General features: G+C 37.1%; 1 protein-coding gene across 2 annotated transcripts in view; it reads right to left on the bottom strand.

The window, feature by feature from the left end:
* Positions 1-421: 421 nt before the first annotated feature.
* Positions 422-19925, bottom strand: part of LOC107721401 (protein phosphatase Slingshot homolog 2-like) — a 41454-nt gene continuing 21950 nt past the window's right edge. The window contains exons 1-14 of one of the 2 annotated variants that reach the window (XM_016529397.1): positions 16188-16662; positions 12639-12754; positions 12482-12546; positions 12132-12253; positions 11981-12046; positions 11826-11891; positions 8467-8661; positions 8084-8177; positions 7840-7968; positions 7707-7753; positions 7375-7521; positions 5683-5883; positions 3273-4182; positions 422-1850 (exon numbers count right to left, since the gene is read on the bottom strand). In XM_016529397.1, the coding sequence (XP_016384883.1) occupies positions 540-1850; positions 3273-4182; positions 5683-5883; positions 7375-7521; positions 7707-7753; positions 7840-7968; positions 8084-8177; positions 8467-8661; positions 11826-11891; positions 11981-12046; positions 12132-12253; positions 12482-12546; positions 12639-12754; positions 16188-16306 (3588 nt within the window). In that variant the 5' untranslated portion in view covers positions 16307-16662 and the 3' untranslated portion in view covers positions 422-539. Of the gene's footprint in view, positions 1851-3272; positions 4183-5682; positions 5884-7374; positions 7522-7706; positions 7754-7839; positions 7969-8083; positions 8178-8466; positions 8662-11825; positions 11892-11980; positions 12047-12131; positions 12254-12481; positions 12547-12638; positions 12755-16187; positions 16663-19925 lie in introns of those variants that run through there. The other variant, XM_016529398.1, reaches the window with a different exon arrangement.

Raw genomic sequence — 19925 nt, 5'->3', positions numbered from 1 at the left:
TAACATTTCATTGTTCGTTAAGAGCAGCAATTGTTTTCTACTCTAATGATGGGTCAGGATTACATGATTCCTATTCTATGGGCCATGAACCCCACCAAAAACATTCAAATCGCATTGTGCTCTAAAATATCCACATTGTTTGATTTCCAGTTGGATAAGGCCCACTGAGGTATGTGTGGCAATTTAAACGGATAGTTCACCCAAAAATGATAATTCTGTCATCATTTACCCACCCTCATGTCAACCAAAACCCGTATGACTTTGTGTATTCTGTGGAAAATCAAAAGACATTTTGAAGGATGTTTTTGTCCATACAATGAAAGTCAATGGAGTCCAAAATCTGACCCCACTGACTTTAATTTTAAGGGAAAAAAAAAGAAATTTTTCTGTGTTCCACAACAGAAGAAGTCATACAGGTCTGGATAGCCAAGAGGGTGAATAAATGACAGAATTTTCATTTTTGGGTGAACTATCGCTTTAATCACAAACTCACACTGGCAGGCACAAACACAAGTACACTCACACATACAGAATAAAAGTCACATAGTGTGGTAAGGGTTAATGGTCCGTTTCTTCAGCCTCCGCAGGGGATGTGTCCTCCCATATTGTTGGCGTGTTGCCACAGGTATCAAGGCAGGAGCAGGCAACGGGGCGTAACCTGCTGCCTCCTGTGCATTATCCCGCCTCCAACTCTGATTGGAGGGTGGGGAGAGTGGCAGTGGCATGGGCACGACATCACAGTCACTATATTCTGCCTCTTCAGTCTCATCATCATTCTCTGCATGTCCGAGCATATGAGATCCAGTGGAAGAAACAAGAGAGGCAGAAGAGGAAGGGAGAGCAGGAGTGCAATGGGGCAAAACGCGTTTCTTTTTTGAGGTATCATCACTAAACAAGTGGGAACGTGGCTTACTGGTGGGAGCAGAGAGTAAGGCAGGACTTAAGTCAAGCTCGCTCAGGTCAACAGGCGAGAGCTCCAAAGACCCCAGTTTGGCCAACGAGGCTGAGCGCTTCATCATTGAGGGTGGGGTCAGGCCAGCCTGCCGGATCCGAGCCTCCACCTCTTTGGTCCTCTCTCGCGCAGCCCGGCCCTTTCTTTGCTCCCTCCTGGACCACGGTTGGCTGAGCCGCCTGTCCGAGCAGCCACTCACCTGCCAGAGGAACGCCCCGAGCTCTTTCAGGGTCTCCCAGGTTTCCCTCATGTATTTTGGACAGCGTCCCGGCGGACAGTCGGAGTCTGTGTAACTCTCCTGCTCGGTGATTCCGTCCAGCTGTAGAACCATGACTAGAGAGGAGCTAGATGAAATGGAATGGCTTTGTCTTGAGTGCGTGAGGCCGGTGTTCATGCGCTCTCCCTCCCTGAGTCGTCTCTCGCTCTCTCTTCCCGTTCTGTCCTCATCAGCCGAAATACTCTCGTCTTTCTCCACCTTGTCTGTGTTGTTCTGAGGCTGGTGATGGTGTGTTGACACAGTGCTTGGATCAGGTGTGAGGTGTGTGTGGGATGAGGTCTCCTCAGTTTTCTCTCTGCTGCTGGTGTTGACGGGGGAGCGTCGCGAGGGACACACGGGGGCCGAGGACACCAGTGTCGCTGACGAGACCTCCTGCTTGATCTTCTGCTCAAGCTCCCTGGTGGCTTGGCGCACGGTGCCCTTTGGCCAGTCGCTTTGCTGGTCCTTCCCATGCTCCACCTTCTCCTTTTCAGCTTCCGCTGATGTGGCTTGTGTGAACTCCTCTTCTTCACTGCTGCTACTGGAAACAGGTTGGCTGATAGGAGGGGGGGGAGGGGTTACACTGTGCCGTATGGACTCCTTTTCTGAAACTGTGTTATGGACTGAGACACTGCAGCTCTCCTGTAGCAGAAAAACAGGGGCATATTTGTATTGAATATGTACCTTCATTATTTTGTGTTTTAAAGGTGAGTGTACAATTTCTATGCCTCTAGCGGCAAAAAGTGGAATTGCACAAATGTGAGTGGTGCTTGACCTCATAGCCTTGATACTAAGGTGTTTGGTAGTTGCCAATAAGTTACTATGTAATTGCTATGGTACTCTGGGTGGTGGAATAAATTCCTAGATGCGTATAAAAAAAAGCCATGTGACTTTGTGTCAACGAGTCGTGTGACTGAATAGTTCGCTTAGAGAATAAAAGAAATCATGTTTATCTGGTCATTTTGAAATGCAGGAGCCAAAGCATGTCAAATGACTGGCCTCCCTGAAATGAACACAAGACATCTGCTGCCTAAAGCTAGCAAGCGGGAAGTTCATCAGAGCATTCTAAGCTGCAAGTAATTTATTACATTTCAAATGTATTCATTTATTTTAATATTGTAATTCATTACATCAATTACATTTAATAAAGGACAACAGTGGGCTTTCCAGTGATTCCAACTTCAATTGGCATCAATTATTATTATTAATATTATTATTAATATTTTGCAGCAATTTAACCAGAAGTTACAATTTGGTCCTATTTAAAACTTTTTTTTTTTTTTATATATATATTAAATTTGCAATGTGTACGAAAATATAACTAGTGTTAATATATGATTGGTATACTTTGTTTAAACAGGGACATTAAACTCAAACGGTAAGTTTTTTTTACCATCAAAAAATTACACACTTCACCTTTTACTCTAATTGTGCATGAAAACTGAATGCAACTGCAGCAGACTGATCAACACCATGACAGATGCAGGATCCCATGCAACATTTCTCATCAACAGTGGGTGGCAGTGTGGGACATGACTTCATTCAAACATGATTGTGGTGAGACACAGTATGGGAACCGAACCTGATTTTAATAAAGTTTGGCACTTACTCTCAGGAACATTATTCCCTTGCTGCAGGATGATAACATAATATTAAGACAGATGCATTCAAAGCTTTGTCCTACTGTCTAAATAAGAATTTATAGTCATTCATAGAGGTTTAATTTATTTCATTGAGAATTAACATAAAAGTAAATAAACTCCTTTGTTAATTTGTGCATTTTGGGTGAACTATTCTTTTAAGAAATTAGACACAATTATAGCATTGTAGGGTTAAATGGACATTTCACCCAAAATGCTGTCATGATTTACTCACCCTTTGTGTTGTTTCAAACCTGCATTATTTAAATGTCTTTATTATTCAAGTATCTTTCATTTGTGTTCCACAGAAGAAAGTTGCACAGGTTTGGAATGACATGAGAGTGAATAAATGATGAAACTATCAATCCCTATTAGGGAAGTTTCCAAAACTACACATTCCCACAATTTTTCAATACCACCTTACCTTTTTCTGTTCCTCCTCTTTGACAGGGTTGTCAGGAAGTAGCCGTTTTGTCTCTATACTCGGGCTTTTGTCCCGAGGTGTCTGCTGCACCGCCTGCTCAGAAGTCCCACGGATCTGACCCTCTTGAGAAAGGCCCTGGAACTTCTCTCTGGCACTGAAGAAGTCAATGCGGTCTGTGCTTAGAGTCAAGGGAGGGGTGGTCGAGAGCCCAGCTCTGTGTAATGTGGCACTGGGGTGGTGGTCTTCATCACTGCTGTAACTTAGCCCCGCACAGTCCGTCCCCGTGTCAGGCACTTGCTGGCTGAGATCCTGCAGCCCTGAAGAGTCCGGGGTCTGCATGCATGGCTCAGGAGTCCTACTCCTAACACTCACAGATGAGAGCACCTTTGGACTAGACTTCTCCAAAGGCACAAGATCGGACACCTCAGGCTGCTCAGACAGACCTTGCTTGGCCTTTGCATCTGAGAGAAGCCTAGGGGATGAGGGTGGGTTATGTACAGCGGCGGGTGGATGAGGACGACCCAATGGGACAGTCTCTGCAATAGTCATGGAGGTGACATCGGATCTGGCTTCTGGGACCACAGTGGCAGCCCTGGGTCTGGGGAGGGAAGGCATCTCTGTGGGTTCATGGAGGTTGTCGTCTGGGTTCCCCAGGCCATTGTAAATGTGGGTATCTGGGCAGGATGTCGTATCAGGCTCTGTCCGCTCCTTAGCTTCAGTAGCACTGGCTGAGGTGGGTGTGAGAGTCTGCAGGAAATCCTGCAATGAGGGTGACGTCTGGCTGAAGGTCTGGTTGCGGGAATTGGAGCGTCCGAGAGACTGTGCAGCAGTGGCTTTACAGAGTGGCTCATGGTGCTCTGACAGATCACTATCCGAGTGGGAACGCCACAATTTATTGTGTCTCTGTTTGCTAGTATGGAGAAAAGGAAAGGTTGGGTAAACAAAACTTAACTACTGAAATTAATGTGAATTATGAATTATAACATAGTCCTGCAGGTGAGCACAGAGTCACTCACAGCACATTTGTCTTATTTCACACCCTCTGCTCTTATCAGCTAAGTGAATATTGACCGTAGTAACACATTATTTACAGTATATACATGACGGCTTGTGGTATAAGACTGTAAAATGACAGAAATGTCAGCTGTGGTATAAATAACTATCAAGAACTCACTGGCAGTTTTGTTCATTTTAAATTGTCCATATCATGAAGACAGGATTTTTCTTGCTTGTGCATGCTGCAATAAACAAACTACTGTTTAAAAGTTTTGGGTTGGAAATATTTTTTTATGTTTTTCCAAAAGTACATAAATTACAAAATACAGTTAATAACAGTAATAATGTGAAATATTATTTTAATTTAAAATAACTCTTTTCTATTTTAATACATTTTAAAATGTAATTTATTCCTGTGATGGCAAAGCTGAATTTCCTGCAGCCATTACTCCAGTCTTCAGTGTAGCATGAGCCTTCAAAAATCATTCTAATATGCTGATGTAATGCTCAAGAAACATTCTTATTATTATCAGTTGTGGTGGTTAATATTTTTGTGGAAACTGCGCCACATTTTCCCCCCAGAATTCTTTGAGTAAAAAAAACAAAAAAACAACAGCATTTATTTACATTGGAAATCTTTTTAATATCACAAATGTTTGAATTGGCACTTTTAATCAATTTAATGTATCCTTGTAATATAAAAATATTTAAAAAAAAATTACAGACCCCAAACTTTTGAATGGTAGTGTACTCTAAGTTGCATAAACCTGCAAACCATTTATGAAAACTAAGCTACAAAAATGGGTCACTCTGAAATAGTCATAGTTTTGATTTTAACATTAATATATGATCACTTAATTGCCTACATTTACACATTAAGTATTTAGCAACATGACCCGCCACCACTGAGTATGTCACAAATACAATTTTGAACTGCTTATAATGGGTCAGAGAGATAAAAAATTATGAAAGCTTGGCTGTCAAACAGATGTCAAAGAAAAATGTTATAAACATGTATCTTTTAAAAATATTTCACAGCTTGAGTGGTTTTGTCAGACCTAAAAAAACATGAATAATCCCACTCAGTGATTTTACAGGAAGTGCAAGTGCATTGTTGCACATGCATACCCACCCACACCAGAGCCCACATGCACAAACTTACAACCTCTGAGACGCAAGCACACAAAGACGCACAAGTTACTAAGTGGAATGTGGTCGAACAGCCACTGTAACATCTCAATGAATACAATCAGAGCCCTATAATCAACTGTGAAAAGAAACATGTCATTAAAATGGAAGTGAACGTGTCTGCGGTCATTAGAGTGAGTGGTATACCTGCAGGTTTAAATATTTAAAAGCACACAGACATTTCCTGCTATTCACATGACTACACACATTCAAATGGCACATTTACCTGGCCATCAGGATTCCCTGATACTCCTCCAGCTGTCTCATGAATGATGGGTTGGGTTTGGTGACAACTCGCCGCTCTTTAACATACTCAAAGGCCTGCTCCAGGTCCCAGCCGTACTCCTTCATGGCATAAGCAATCACAGTGGAGGCAGAACGACTAACGCCCATCTTGCAATGCACCAGACACTTTGCCCCTGCTTTCCTGTAGGTATTACATTAGTCTTGTGTTAAAAGATAGATGTAGTGCAAGTACTGTCAACATGACATTTTTTGGTGAAGCAAAACTAAAACACAGGTTAACAATTAATTTGAATTAAGACTTTATCTGAAACCAAGGAGCAGAGAAAAACAAAAAGAGACTTTAAACCTGAAACATTGGTTCTTTTATACTAATACTAGTGTTCACATTGCATCAGAATTACAGTAATTTCAAGTTTCTTACTGAAAACTTTTCATGCCTTTGTTGAACCTGTAATTTTAACTGATGAAAATTCTGAGTTCTTCAGTATTCCTATTAGTGTATCTTTATGAGTATTCCTTCATGCTGTGCACTGGATGTTATTTGAAGTTCTTGATCATTTGGATTTTCAGCAATTGTATTGTTCATTGGTTTCCTAATGTAACATTCCTTGCAATCTGTTTAAATGAAAATTCAGATTTTTGTTTCACTTCACTGTCGTGACGTTATGTTAAAAGAACACCAGCAGCAAAATGGCAGCAGCCTCAACAGTTAAAGCTAGTTAGATACTTCAAAAAAAAATGTAATATGCAATTTTATTATAGTCAGTATTGCAAATGCATTTTGAGATGAATTAATTAGGGACACACAATATATATTGAAAGAATATTGGTTATTGGCCGATTATTATTAATTTATTAGTATTAGTCAAAACTGGATATCCTGTATATCGAACCAATACGGACATAATGCTCAGTTCCCATATTTTTACATTCAGATCACCATAGCTGTCATCTAATGCTCGGTCAAAGTTAGTCTTAAAAACATAATTTTTGGGGGGGAATTTATAAGATTTATTTTTGCATTTTTGCCTTTATTAGGATAGGACAGTATTTCAGACAGGAAGTAAGGTGGGAGAGAGAGAGGGGGGAAGGGATTGGGAAAAATCTGCGAACTGGGACTCGAACTCGGGACGCCTGAAGCACAACGGTGCTATATGTCGGTGCGCTGCCCCGAAGGCTATTGGCACTGACTTAAAAACATAATTTAATAACATTTAATAATATCTCAAAATAAATTTCCATTTTTAATACTGCACAATATTGTGAAGTCCAAAATCACTTTAACATTTAAACATTTTTGGTTTATTTTTATGTTTTGAATTTTAAAATTGCACTAATAATTAATATAATAATAACTATTATAATTGTATTAGCTATCAGTTATATTTTATTGTCTTATTGGTATCGGACAAAATTTTAATACATCCATATAATTAATGTACTGATAAAGTGTTTTCTTGACATTAGCAACACAACCATAGATGGATCAATTTGCAGTTATGAGCGAAACCAAAATGATTCAGAGTAGAATCTCACAAATGTGGTAATTCTGACATAACAAACGTAGCATAAGTATTTAGAAAGAACACAAGTTCTTTGTATAACAATTACAGCTAGAAAACCAGAGAGTGTTTTACTCCAAAGTGAGCATTAAGAGGTTATTCATACTCACTTGGCTCTAGAGATGAATTTATAAGTGTCATTCCAGTAAGCCAGCAAGTCTGTGGCCTCTTCATCGTAAACCCGGATATTGTGGTACTCAAATAGGCTTGGGAAGAAGTTATCGATCTCCCGCGTCACATTAAGGATGTATTGCACCCTGATAGTAAACACAAAGACATAACCGAAAATCTGTGTAATTATTAACGCCAGGAAGAGATTTCAAAGAGAATAATAAAGGATAACACAGGTTTATGGCTAAAACAGTCTGGCAAAGTAGCCTCTATTGCAGGTATTATAGGTATGCGTGTTTTCATAGACGAGGATGTCTCAGACAGAACTCACCCGGTGTTTTGCAGCTCTTCCAGATTAGATGCATTCCATTCAGAACCCTATAATTATGTGCAATCCAAAAATGACTTACGGTACAACGTAAACGAAATGCATATTTAAAATGTATTGGTGACATAACTCTCACCAGGTAAACATGCTCAAAAATCTCTGTGGGCCTGTCCATCTGTCCCAAGATGACGATCATCTCATTATCAATGTACTCCTTAAATTCCCGTAGGTTACACACCATCTGCATCTCCAGCTCTGTGCGGATCTAAACAGAAGTGTGTGTGCAGGTACAACTTGTGAGCTAAGTACACGTGAGAAGATTCTACTGAATAAATAAATCATTCAGGAAGTGATTTTTAGGATGTGTATTTGGATCATACATCTTTAGAGGTGACGTTCTCAAGGTCCTTCTGCATCATGATCTCTCTCAAACGAGTCTTGATGAGTCTCTCTGTTCTTTCTCTCTCAGTTGGCCTGGAGACACAAAGCAAAAACAAACACAAAAAAACAAACAAACAAACAAACAAAAAAAAAAACACTTTCATATTTCTGTTAACATTTCACCACTTGAAAAAGAAAATCAATGATTTGTGCAAATCTAACACATCCACTGGTACAACTTTGCAAGCAAAAGATATATATTAGATTATCTATTAGCCATATTTAGAGAAAGTGTCTTGTTCTAAAATATAAAGTTCCATGATACATCAAAACTGGCGTCAGTTTGCTCAAATTGCAGGACCATTTACAAATTAGTACTCACACTTCAGAGAAGAGCACAGGTGAGTCTGCTCGGTGGGACTGCACGTCCTGCATGGCGTTCCACTCATTAATGCGGGCCTGATCTGAAGACACCCGGCTCTGGTAGTAACTCACCCAAGTCAGGAAGAGGCTGCCTGGGAAGTAGTTATGACAGCGGGCCACTTCACAGGCCTTATGAAGAGATTGCAGGGCAGACCTGAGAGAAAAAGGTGCTCCATATCAAAACATGCCACCATATTAGGGTTGGACTGATACTAAAATTGTTTCTTAGGCACAATATATCAGCCTTTAGTGCCCCAGTATCAATATTAGATCAAAACCTTAAACAACAAATTAACAGCCTAGGGATGATAGATGACATGAATCTATATTTAACAATGACTGATTTAACAATTCAATGATAATAAGCTCTCATATTGATAATTTTATTTTTTAAATATGTAATTTAATTATAAAATAATTTATCTACAGGGTTCGTACACATTTTTACCAATACATTTCCATGACTTTTGAGACAATATTCATGACATAAAGGTTCCATTATTTTACAATAAGAATAAAAATCTGTTCAAATGATCAACTGTTAACTAAAATTAATGACTATTAATGCTACTTGTTTGCTTTCTTGTTTTAGTAATAAGTACAAGCTGCAACTGTGCCAGACATTACTCCACATTTCACATATCACATCACTGAATATTATCATTTATTTAACTGTGTGGCCAGGATGGCCATTTTGGTGTCATTTTGTGTGTGGTTGTTTCCACTGTTATAAGAAAAAAATGCAAGTGATCGTGCTGGCGACTCCATGTCCTGCAAAGCGCGCTTTAGCTTCTCTGCACAAACGATTGGATAAGCGCCTAGCACACATTTATCTAGGTTAACCGTTTAAAGGGGTCATATGATGCGATTTCAAGTTTTCCTTTCTCTTTGTAGTGTTACAAGCTCTTGGTGCATAAAGAAGATCTGTAAAGTTGCAAAGACTAAAGTCTCAAATCCAAAGAGATATTCTTTATAAAAGTTAAGAGTCAACCACGCCTACCTACAATAATGTACAGTATTTGAAAAATAATGTGTTTTTTGAACATTAAAGCATGTCAACATATTCTGTTACACCAAATACACAAAATAATAATCTTTAAAATAGCATCATATGACCCCTTTAAACTAACATTGTGATATGCTTTTTAAAGTATTTTATATAGGTCTATAGATTTTACTTTAGTAAAGTGGTGATGATTTGAGAAGGCTAAATTTATCAAACATAGGCTATGATTAACTCACTGTCTGCCACTGGCCGCTTGGTCGTTACTTTAAAAAACAAAAACTTGAATTTAACAAACAAAAAAATGTTCCAAACATATTTCTAAATTAACGTAATAAAGAAACGAAAATAAATATAACCACTTTGCCATTAAAACAAAATTGAACTATTTTAATGGCTACAACAGCAGCTGTGTAATGGTGAAGAGAGAAAGAGAAAAAAGACACAGGCTCCAGTCGGATTCGGCCGGTAATTCTGATAATCTGTCGGACAAGGGCCGGGCTAGGGCATATGTTTGAGGCCCGTGCAGGGTTCTACTGAGCTTGTTAAGGGCCGGACTAGGGCATATGTTTGAGGCCCGTGCAGGGTTCTGCTGAGCTTATTTGGTAGCAAACTCAATTTGGTACTGGCAAGGTGGCTTTATATACGCACGAGCGCACTTTGGATTTGACTGCGCACCGCCTCTGGAGCGCGCGAGTACCGAATTGCTTAAAAAGACGTGCAAATAAATAATACAATTTTGTGACGATGCAACAATGACCCGATTAGGCAAGTGACAATTCTGTCAACTGTCCCGAAACGCGAGAGAAAGTCTTGTATCGCAGCGTGCAGCGGCTTTTGTAGCGCAGACAAGATGCGCCTATGAAGCCGTTTGAAGAGAACGTCAGAGAGAAGACGCGGTACAGCTGAATCACTCACGCTGTTTTCAAATGACTGATTTGATCAGTCTGTGTGGATTTATTTACTCATCAAACCTGTATGCGATAGACTATTGAATACATGCGTGAATATCCATCATTTTAAAGTCAAAAGCTGCGGGAATGAGTAAAAGTATGCGATATAGGCCTAATATGCGCAATCCCGCACCGATATTCAAAACCTGATTAAACACAATTCTATTATACAGAGTTTTGTGAAATGGATTTCCATGACTTTTCCAAAACTTTCGGGGTTTATTTATTTTTCCAAAACTTTTCCAGGCCTGGAAATTGCTGTTTTAAAATTCCATGACTTTTCCAGGTTTTTCATGACCGTACGAACCCTGATTTATCTTTTTTTTTTACCATAAATGCATACAGTTTGTTTTTATGAAAATAAAAATAATCAAATACGTAACAAAACATAAATAATAAAAAATAAGTTAGTGGAACAATACACATTTTCAAAAAATAGAGGGCAAATAACCTTTGACTATGACTATTTTTTTTTAAATATCTGATTAAACATAATAATAATAATTTTCAGTAAAAGTGTTCAAAATATTCACGCACCAAAATTTCAGCAACTGAAAATGTCCATCAGAAACCTCAAAAAAGCTCTTTATTTTCAATTTAGAAAACGGAAAACTTTAATTTCTTAAAAACTATTTAAAAGGCGACATATCATGAAAATCTGACTTTTCCAGGTTTTAAGTGCTATAATCAGGTCCCCGGTGCATCAACCAACCAAGAAAACGTGAAAAAGATTAACCCAGTAACTTTGTTTTGGTAAGCCTTTTTCTGGTCTAGTGACATAGCAAAGAGATCTTATTATAATATTACTGCCCCTTAATCTGTAAGTGTCTAAAATAAACATGCAATTTATTTCCCAGCTGTTTACCTTCACAAACATAACCGACTTTTTTTGTAACTCATGTGTTTTTAATGTAAACTTGTGTGTGAATGAGAACTTAGTTTAGTACTCACATGCTGTGACAGCCGCTTTCTGTGCGTGTGCACTCAGAAAACCGTTTATCAGAAGTTTAAATTAATATTGTTTAAAACGCATGATTTCAGTGCGATAAACATGATAATCATAACCAAAAAATATGTTTTTTAGCAGGTACGAGCTGTAATGGCGCAGCTCTATTCTGGAAAAGGGGGCAGGAAGCAGCAGCTCATTTGCATTTAAAGAGACGGGCACGAAAAACAGCGTGTTTCTGCTTCCACTCAAAATAGGCATTTTCAAAATGATATAATAAATGATTTGTGGGGTATTTTGAGCTGAAACTTCACATACACATTCTGGGGACACCAGCGATTTATATTACATATTGTAAAAAGGGGCATAATATGTCTCCTTTAATGAATCTCAGGAAAAAAGGGAAAGGCACCCACCACATGGCTTGGACTGATACAGGCTTGAATACGTGTATCTTGTTATCTGTAGACACACTGAAACCCCTGTGAAGAAAATAGAGGAGTGAAACACTTTCTGAACTACCTGCAGGAGAAATAGATGTGTCAGTTTTTAACAGATTTGTCACACATACCCGTCACCATCCAGGTGGATCCGTGTGTCAGTCCACAAAGGAAGCACCATGCCTATGGAACAGGAACTGCAACGAACACAAAATGTAATTATTTGTTGTTACTATATTTGATTGGTTTAACTTAACAGTACAAGAAGCAGCACATGCAAACCTGTCGGAGGGGCTGAAGTCCATGCCCAGCACTACACTCTCTTCTGTGTCCTGTCTGCCATTAGTGGAGACCACCACCATGTAACGGGTGCACTGTGGGAAAGCGCTCTCCAACCGCACAGCCTGTAGGAAGAGAGAATTCATTTAAAAAAAACATAGCGTCAGTACTTTAGATAAGCCTTTTGACTTTTTATGCTATGATTTACATTTTCCCCATTTTGGATTCTTCTTGTATGTGAAGGATTCAATGTAGTGTGGGCTGATTTTGGCCAAACTGTGCCCAAAAATGTGCCCTCCATGGGCAGCTCACTAGGTTGAGCTAGTTACTGTGTGTGTGTGTGTGGTGCTCACCAGACGGATGTTGTCCTCTGGCCGCAGTAATGTGAACATTGTCTGCAGGTGCTGCTGAAGGTCCCCTGCTCCAAAAGTTCAAATCGTTCATTAACTATTAATATTCACATTCTATTTATTGCCCATTTTGCACATGTTGTCTAACAGATGCCCTGACCTGCATGTTTGCTGCGCTGTGCTGTGATTCTGGAGGAGCAGGAGGAGGAAGAGGAGCCATTCCCACGTGGAAGGAAAAGGGCAGCACCTTTTACTGTTAGGAAGCTTTCACTGATGCTGAGGACAGAGAAAGAGAGAGAAATTGAAATATAGTGTATATCGGAATATATATATACATTTCCGTTCCAAAGTCTGGGGTCAGTATGTTTTTTTTTTGACAGTAAAGACATCCATAACATCACAAAAGATTTTATATTTAAAATAAATTATGTTCTTTTTATATTTCTATTTATCAAAGAATACTGAAAAAGTGCAGTTTAAACAAAAATATTAAGCAGCACAACTGTTTTCAACATTCATAATAATAAAAAAAAAAAAATTCTTCTATATATGAGTTTCATTTATGAATGATCATGTGACAATGCAATCTCTTTGCAATCTCAGGAATAATTACATTTTACAACATATCAAAATAGACAACAGTTATTTTAAATTGCAATAATTTTTGACAAAATGACTGTTTCTACTGTATTTTTGTGTAACAGATACTTAGATAATGTTTCAAAAGGAACTTTTAAAAACATAAAAAAAATCTTACGGACCCCAAACTTTTAAACGGTGGTGTATGCATTTTGAACTTTTTTTTGTTGTTTTTTGTTACTATCTTAACATAATTTACATTGTAATATTTTGCAATACAAATATATGTTTACATCTTTTGAAGAGTGCTTGCACATGCAAATGTTGCTATATGACCACAATAGTATGATGTCAGCAAAACACATTAAAACCAAATTAAAATGAAGAGACAGAACCTAAAAATCTACAGAACAGAAAAACAAATGCTTAAACTTATTTAATTATGCTGGTGTATTTCTCAGAGGTTATTTTGTGAAATTTTAAAAGTAGTTGCATGCATTTAGAAATCAGTTTATTCTTAAACAAGCCATGAGAGGAAGACATCCATCTTAACTGTGCCTAGTATGTGAAAGAAACACTGTGTTATTTCTATCTTTTCTATGAATTCTGATGGGTTTTACATCCCGAGTGGAACATGAGACACTGAGTTCAGTAGGGGAATATGGGAGGACTCCTTTTTGAGGGCATTAGCTCACACACCGAACTCTCTGTGCAGGACGCAAACAAGAACACTCTGTTCCCCATCACTGCGACAGCTGGAGGATCTGTGTGTGCGAGTTTCTGTTCTTTGAATAATCCCATGCAACATATCTCCCTCCAATCAATGACATTCAGACTATGCAGATTGTAAAACAAGAGCGAGTGTGAATAGCAGAGAGAACAGAGAAGTGAGAGAGGCACGGATTCATTTAGCGCATGTGTGCCTGTTGTTTTGAGTCATGTGCGTCACCATATGTCTTTTTATGAGGGTGTTATTGTAGGTTGGCTTGAAAGCGTGAGAATGAAGTATTATGGGAGTATGTACATGTGACTGTGTGTCTAAAGTCTGTCGCATCTCTTTAATGATCTGATGTTATTAATCATGAACCTGTTACGTTATTTTTTATAACTACTATAAAGGATTGTTTCTTATAAGATTTTGTTTTTGCAGCATATTTGTCCCAAGAGCTTTCTAAATATTAACAATATATCAATACACAATTTTTTGTATTAAAAATATATATTTATATATGTACACACACATATTAATTCAACATGTTAAGTATTAAAAAAATAAAAAAATATATAAATTACTATTTATTAGAATATGTATTTTAACAACATATTTTATGTATTTTAACAACGTGTTATGGTTCATATGAAGGTCATATAAACCAGTCAGTAATCTAACGGGACAATTTGTGTTTGTGATTTATTTATTTGTGATTTAATATTATATGTCCTTTTCTTCTGTATTGTGACAAGTAAAACTGATTATCAAATAGAAAAAATATTGGATGGGGTCTTGCTTCCATCCAACATCCATTGGTGTTGTTGATTGGATGGAGGCAGATATAAATGTGACCTGTTGTTTCACCAGAAGATCAAGTTGTGACATTTTGATTTAAAAATTATGAGGTCTTTAAATTTCTGATTGTTCATCACACAAACTTACTGAATGGCTTCAGAAAACTAGAATGCATACATTTTTTTTGTCGTCATTTTGGAGCTGGACAGCTTTCTTCCACTTTCATTATATGGACAAAAAAGATTTACTTTCATAATTCATGGAAGAAAGAAAGGTATACAAGGTTTGTAAGAGCAGGACGGTGAATTAATGATTAAATATATTGGCTTCAAGAAGAAAACAAACACAGTAACTGTTCTTGGATAATTTGGAGTGGGACATCATAACCTGTGGTTCAGAGAGTGAGTGAGCAATCTGAATAGATTCAATGAGGAAGTTCCCAGTTAAATCCCAAAAATCCTTCTACCCTGGAAAACAATTTTTGAAATGTGCAAACTATTCCATGAAAGACCCACCACAGTAACTAACAAACTCAGAATAGCACACAAATAAAGTGGCAGTTTGACAGGGGTCAAGAACTGTCCAACCACACTTCAATCTACGGTCGTCTGTCTGCTCGCACTGTACAACGAAATACTAACACACATGGTTTCATTTAAGCAGTGGTTTGTGTGTTACAGCAGGAAAAGGGAGGGGAAAGAAAGAAAGACGAGGTGATAAACGTGTAATGGTGAACCGAACACTCCATCAATGTGTGTGCATTGACAGCATCAAGATTGAGTCATTATTGAAAGCAGCCCTGCACATTTCTGAATCCATTTTGATCTTGTTGATTTATATGAATCAAGACAGTCTGCATATTCAAAAGAATGTTTCTGAGAGGGTTTCTGTACATATAACAGCTTAATAACAATATTTATGTAAAGACAAAAAAAGCCTCAGGTCACACTTTGCAACAATGCTATCCTTATATACGTATATATACACAAACACTGGTCAAATTTAAGATTTTTTTCCACACTTAAAAAGAGATTGTGTGGTCTGCAGTATGCTTAAACGGAATGAATGTTTTGTTTTTGCATAATGATAAAAACGTGTGTGGCAAGGACGTCCTGTTTACTGAGGACAGGAAGATGGTGTAGGAGTGATGTAAGGTGTAAGACTATACTTTGTTTGTTTTGACTGTCTCAATCACCACGTGACACAACATACACAACATACTTGTAACATGCTTCTCAGATGGAAAAATCATCTGAATATAGTTTATATTTGGTTTCTTGATAAACTGAACATCCTTCATTACAGGAAGTAACAGTATTTAGTCATCACAGATAAAAAGCTCAATGGAATCGCAATATAACTGAACTTTGGAATTAGTGTGTGTGAGAGAAAAAAAATAAATAAGAAAAAGAACTGAAATGAATAAAACTATTAACTTAAAATTAAATAAAGAATAAAATAAAATAAATTTAAAAAAAATAAGAAAAGAAATAACCAAAGTAAAAGAAATAAAAAGAGAAATTATTATAGAAAAAAAGAAAGATAAAAGGGACTTTGAAATGTGCAAAAGAAAATAAAAGACATATTCAGACATAAACATATTCTGGTATTTTTTAAACTTACAACCGGTTGATGTTGTCCTGGTACACTAATCCACTCTGCAGCAGTATTTGTATTCCATTGTGTGTAGACAGGCATTCTGTGGAGGTGCTTAAAGCAGTCGACAAACCACCTAAAGTCATCCTTTATGTCAGACAGTGGTGAGGAAACCCTCACTGGAGCTTTCCCATCTTTTTACCACATGCTGAAGAAACGATTAAAACACACGGGCAACTACTCAAGTTCTTCTGAGCAACAGAGCGATTGGATAAATGTATTCAGAGCAAATTCAGCGGTAACTCATTAAAAACTACATCATGTATTAGCTAGTGTTGTTTTGTGTAGACTCTTTCAGTTCGGATCTCTGGTGTATCCATCTGCTCTGCGAGTAAATACAGGCAGACACTGAGATGGTGGGCGGAGTCAGGACACATGTGCTCCGGTGGACAGCAGACTCCTTATCAACCCACAGAGTAAACACAAGTCAACTGGATTTAGAGTTTTCGGGGAAACTGATTCCAATATAACAGAAACTAAAACATATTTTCAATATTGGCATGACAGGAAAATGCTTTTAAAAAATCTCAAAAGTCAAGGTAATTCAAATTCAAAATGACAAAGTATAACACCAGTAGACTATTATTAACTATAAATGTTCAGTAAAAACAATGAACAGCAGTTTTCAGACTGTCATCATGATGCAAACATGAAATATCAGACATAAATATCAGTAGTAGTCACAGGTTTTTTATTTGCTTGCACTGCTTTTCCATTGTTTTTTCATGTAAACATGGACACGTTTGGCTGTTGCACTCGCATCTCTTGCAGCGTCTCATGTATGAAACGGCATTCTAAAAAGGCAGCGCTCAAGTTAAAAGAAGCTTCTTGCATGCTTTTCCTATTCCACTGCCCATGTCATTTCTTTGTCAACACAAAAGTGCATTCTGTGTGAATGGCGCTTAACGATATGAGCGCGTCACACGGATCGTTCTTTTCTCTTTACTGTTATCATTGGCATATTGGCAAAGTGTCTAATTCTAATGTTTGGCAATATTTCTATTCAAAATTGCGATTCCTCGATTTCTAAAAAATAAAATCGTGGCAAAGCATTAAATTCGAATTAATCGATAAAATCGCCCAGCCCTACTCATACACAAAGTGCAGATCAGATATAAGTAAGAGATTTATTTTGCAGTGTAGACAGCTTCAGTGATGATAACGGGAGTTGTATGTGTATGTGCGCAGACACAAAGTGTTTCTTTGCAAAGTGACATTGCCAACTAACGCTATCAAAAGCAATAGCATTTGTTATGTAGATACACATATGCCACCTTTGTTAATATAAGTTCATTTAAGTTCATTTCTGACCCTAGTACAAACTCACACTGACAAAATGCAAATCTAAGTACATGTGCTTAATATTGACTGGAAGGATCTCTCTTATCTGTACAGCATGTAAATGTCTCATTTGACATAATTTACAAGGGGTTTTATGAACTGGATTTATTAGGTCATGGCTCACGTGGGTGAATGAATGGAAAATGAGGACCAAGCACCTGAAATAACAAATTATTATATATATATATATATATATATATATATAACTGATTTCTAAAAATCCATTTCTGCAATCCACAAGGGAGTGAAATCTAAAAAAAAAATCTGAATTACTTTCGTACACTACTTTTTAAATGTTTTTAAAAGAATGCTCTTATGCTAACACAAAGGCTGCATTTATTTGACCAAAAAAGGGAATATTACAATTTACAAAATAAAACGTTAAAAAATATTTTAAAATAATGTTTTCCGTTTTAAAATGTAGTGACGTGATGGCAAGCTGAATGTTCAGCAGTCTTCAGTCACATGATCATTCTATGCTGATTTGGTGCTCAAGAAACATTTCTTATTATTAGCAAATTTTGAAAACATATTTTATTGTTTTAGAACAGCATTTAATTGAAACATATTGGAAAATAAATTGAAATGAGATTTTTTATAACATTAAAAATGTCTTTACTGTCACTTTTGACCAATTTAATGCACCCTTGCTAAATAAAAGTATTAATTTCTTTAAAAAAAAAAATCCTCTAAAAGCAGACAGGCACAAGCTAAGGTGACCTAGAACATAATCTTTTTTATCTTACAGAAAAAGATTGATTTACTCAGTATAGGTGTTGACTGACAATTCCAATTAAATACTCAATTATGCAATGGAAGATGTTTTTTTTTTTTTTTATATATATATCTTATTAATCTTTAGGGGAAAAAATCCTCTTCTGAACCCTTTTTAACACAGCTTCTCAGACTTGCTAAAACAAGTCATATTTTTCTTCGGGCCAGTCTAATGTTTCCTGCTTAGAGACAAGTAAGTACAAGAGTCTCTTAAAGTAAATCTATAATAAAAAGTAAAGCAATTAGCATACGCTGACTTACACCCTTGCAAATACATTATATGCTAGATCAGTCATGAATGTACTTGTCTAATCTATGCAATACCGCAAACACAATATTTAATCTACCCGTCTCATCCTCCTTCCTCCCATGTTTTCACTGACAGCTGTCTCCATCTCTGTTTTGACTTGTTCTAAATGCAGCTCTACTCACCCTTCTGGTGCCCTTCAGCAATGAATAAAACTATTCCAGAGGAAAGACATTGCTTGCAGTCCCATTCTTCATAAATCAGAATATATTGGTCTGTTTCAAGTACCTCCAGACAGTAGAATATTTTTCTGTGCCATATACAACCCTCTACATTGCGAGTAAATCACTCGCATATGCGACTAAATCTTCACTCTGGCGACTAAATGATGTCTAATATTAGCCAATTGCTAATAAATTCTCAGATTTTACTCGCCAGTGTGTGAGTTGGAGGCTAAGTGTGTGTGTATATGTGTGTGTGTATATGTGTATGTGTATATGTGTGTGTGTGTGTATGTATGTGTGTATATATATGTGTGTGTGTGTGTGTGTGTGTATAGGTGTGTATATATGTATATGTGTATGTACTGTATATATTTATCAGTCTGGCGAGTAAACAAAAAAATTTACTAGCCAATGGCGATTCAATTGCCAAGGTGTTCGTAGAGGGCTGCATATAAGAAATATACTGACTGATAGGGCTGGGCGATATAGCTAAAAAAATGCATCAACGATATAAGGTTTCATATCGTTCGGTATCGATAATTATTGACATTTTTTATAACTTTTTTTTTTTTTTTTTAAACAAAGGGTAATTTTTTTGTTTTTAAATTAACAATTTATTGACAAACAACAAATATTTTTTTAACAGTCCAACACAAATTTATAATGTTTTATATGCAGATTAAATAGGCCACAGGAGGGCGCAATGAACAAAATAATGCAGCACATTTAAATAGTCAACGCAAGGAAATAACGGTCTATAAAAAAACGTGCATTATGTCTAAATTAACTCATATAAATCAAATATAATTTCGTTAATTGCATAAATAATTATGAACAAAACAGCATCATGTATTTATGCATTGCTTAATACAAAGAGCCGAAGCGCCATTCACACAGATTGCATTTAAAAACATATGAGACACAGTGAAAAGGAATAAACCTCCACAAATTCGTCACGTTTTCTAAAAGTTTTAACTAGTTAGTTTTAACTTTGCATGGCTTTCTATACATCTCTTGTGTGAGACGCAAGTGCAGCAGTCATATTTGTCCATCTAAAAAATTTGCTGAATTTGCGTTCTGTGTGAATGGCTTGGTTTCTGTTTTAACCCAATTAAGATC

This window comes from Sinocyclocheilus rhinocerous, unplaced genomic scaffold, assembly GCF_001515625.1.
Source record: "Sinocyclocheilus rhinocerous isolate Xijiao unplaced genomic scaffold, SAMN03320098_v1.1 scaffold33, whole genome shotgun sequence".
NCBI classification, from domain to species: Eukaryota; Metazoa; Chordata; class Actinopteri; order Cypriniformes; family Cyprinidae; genus Sinocyclocheilus; species Sinocyclocheilus rhinocerous.
This window is presented reverse-complemented; position numbering and strand designations above follow the sequence as displayed.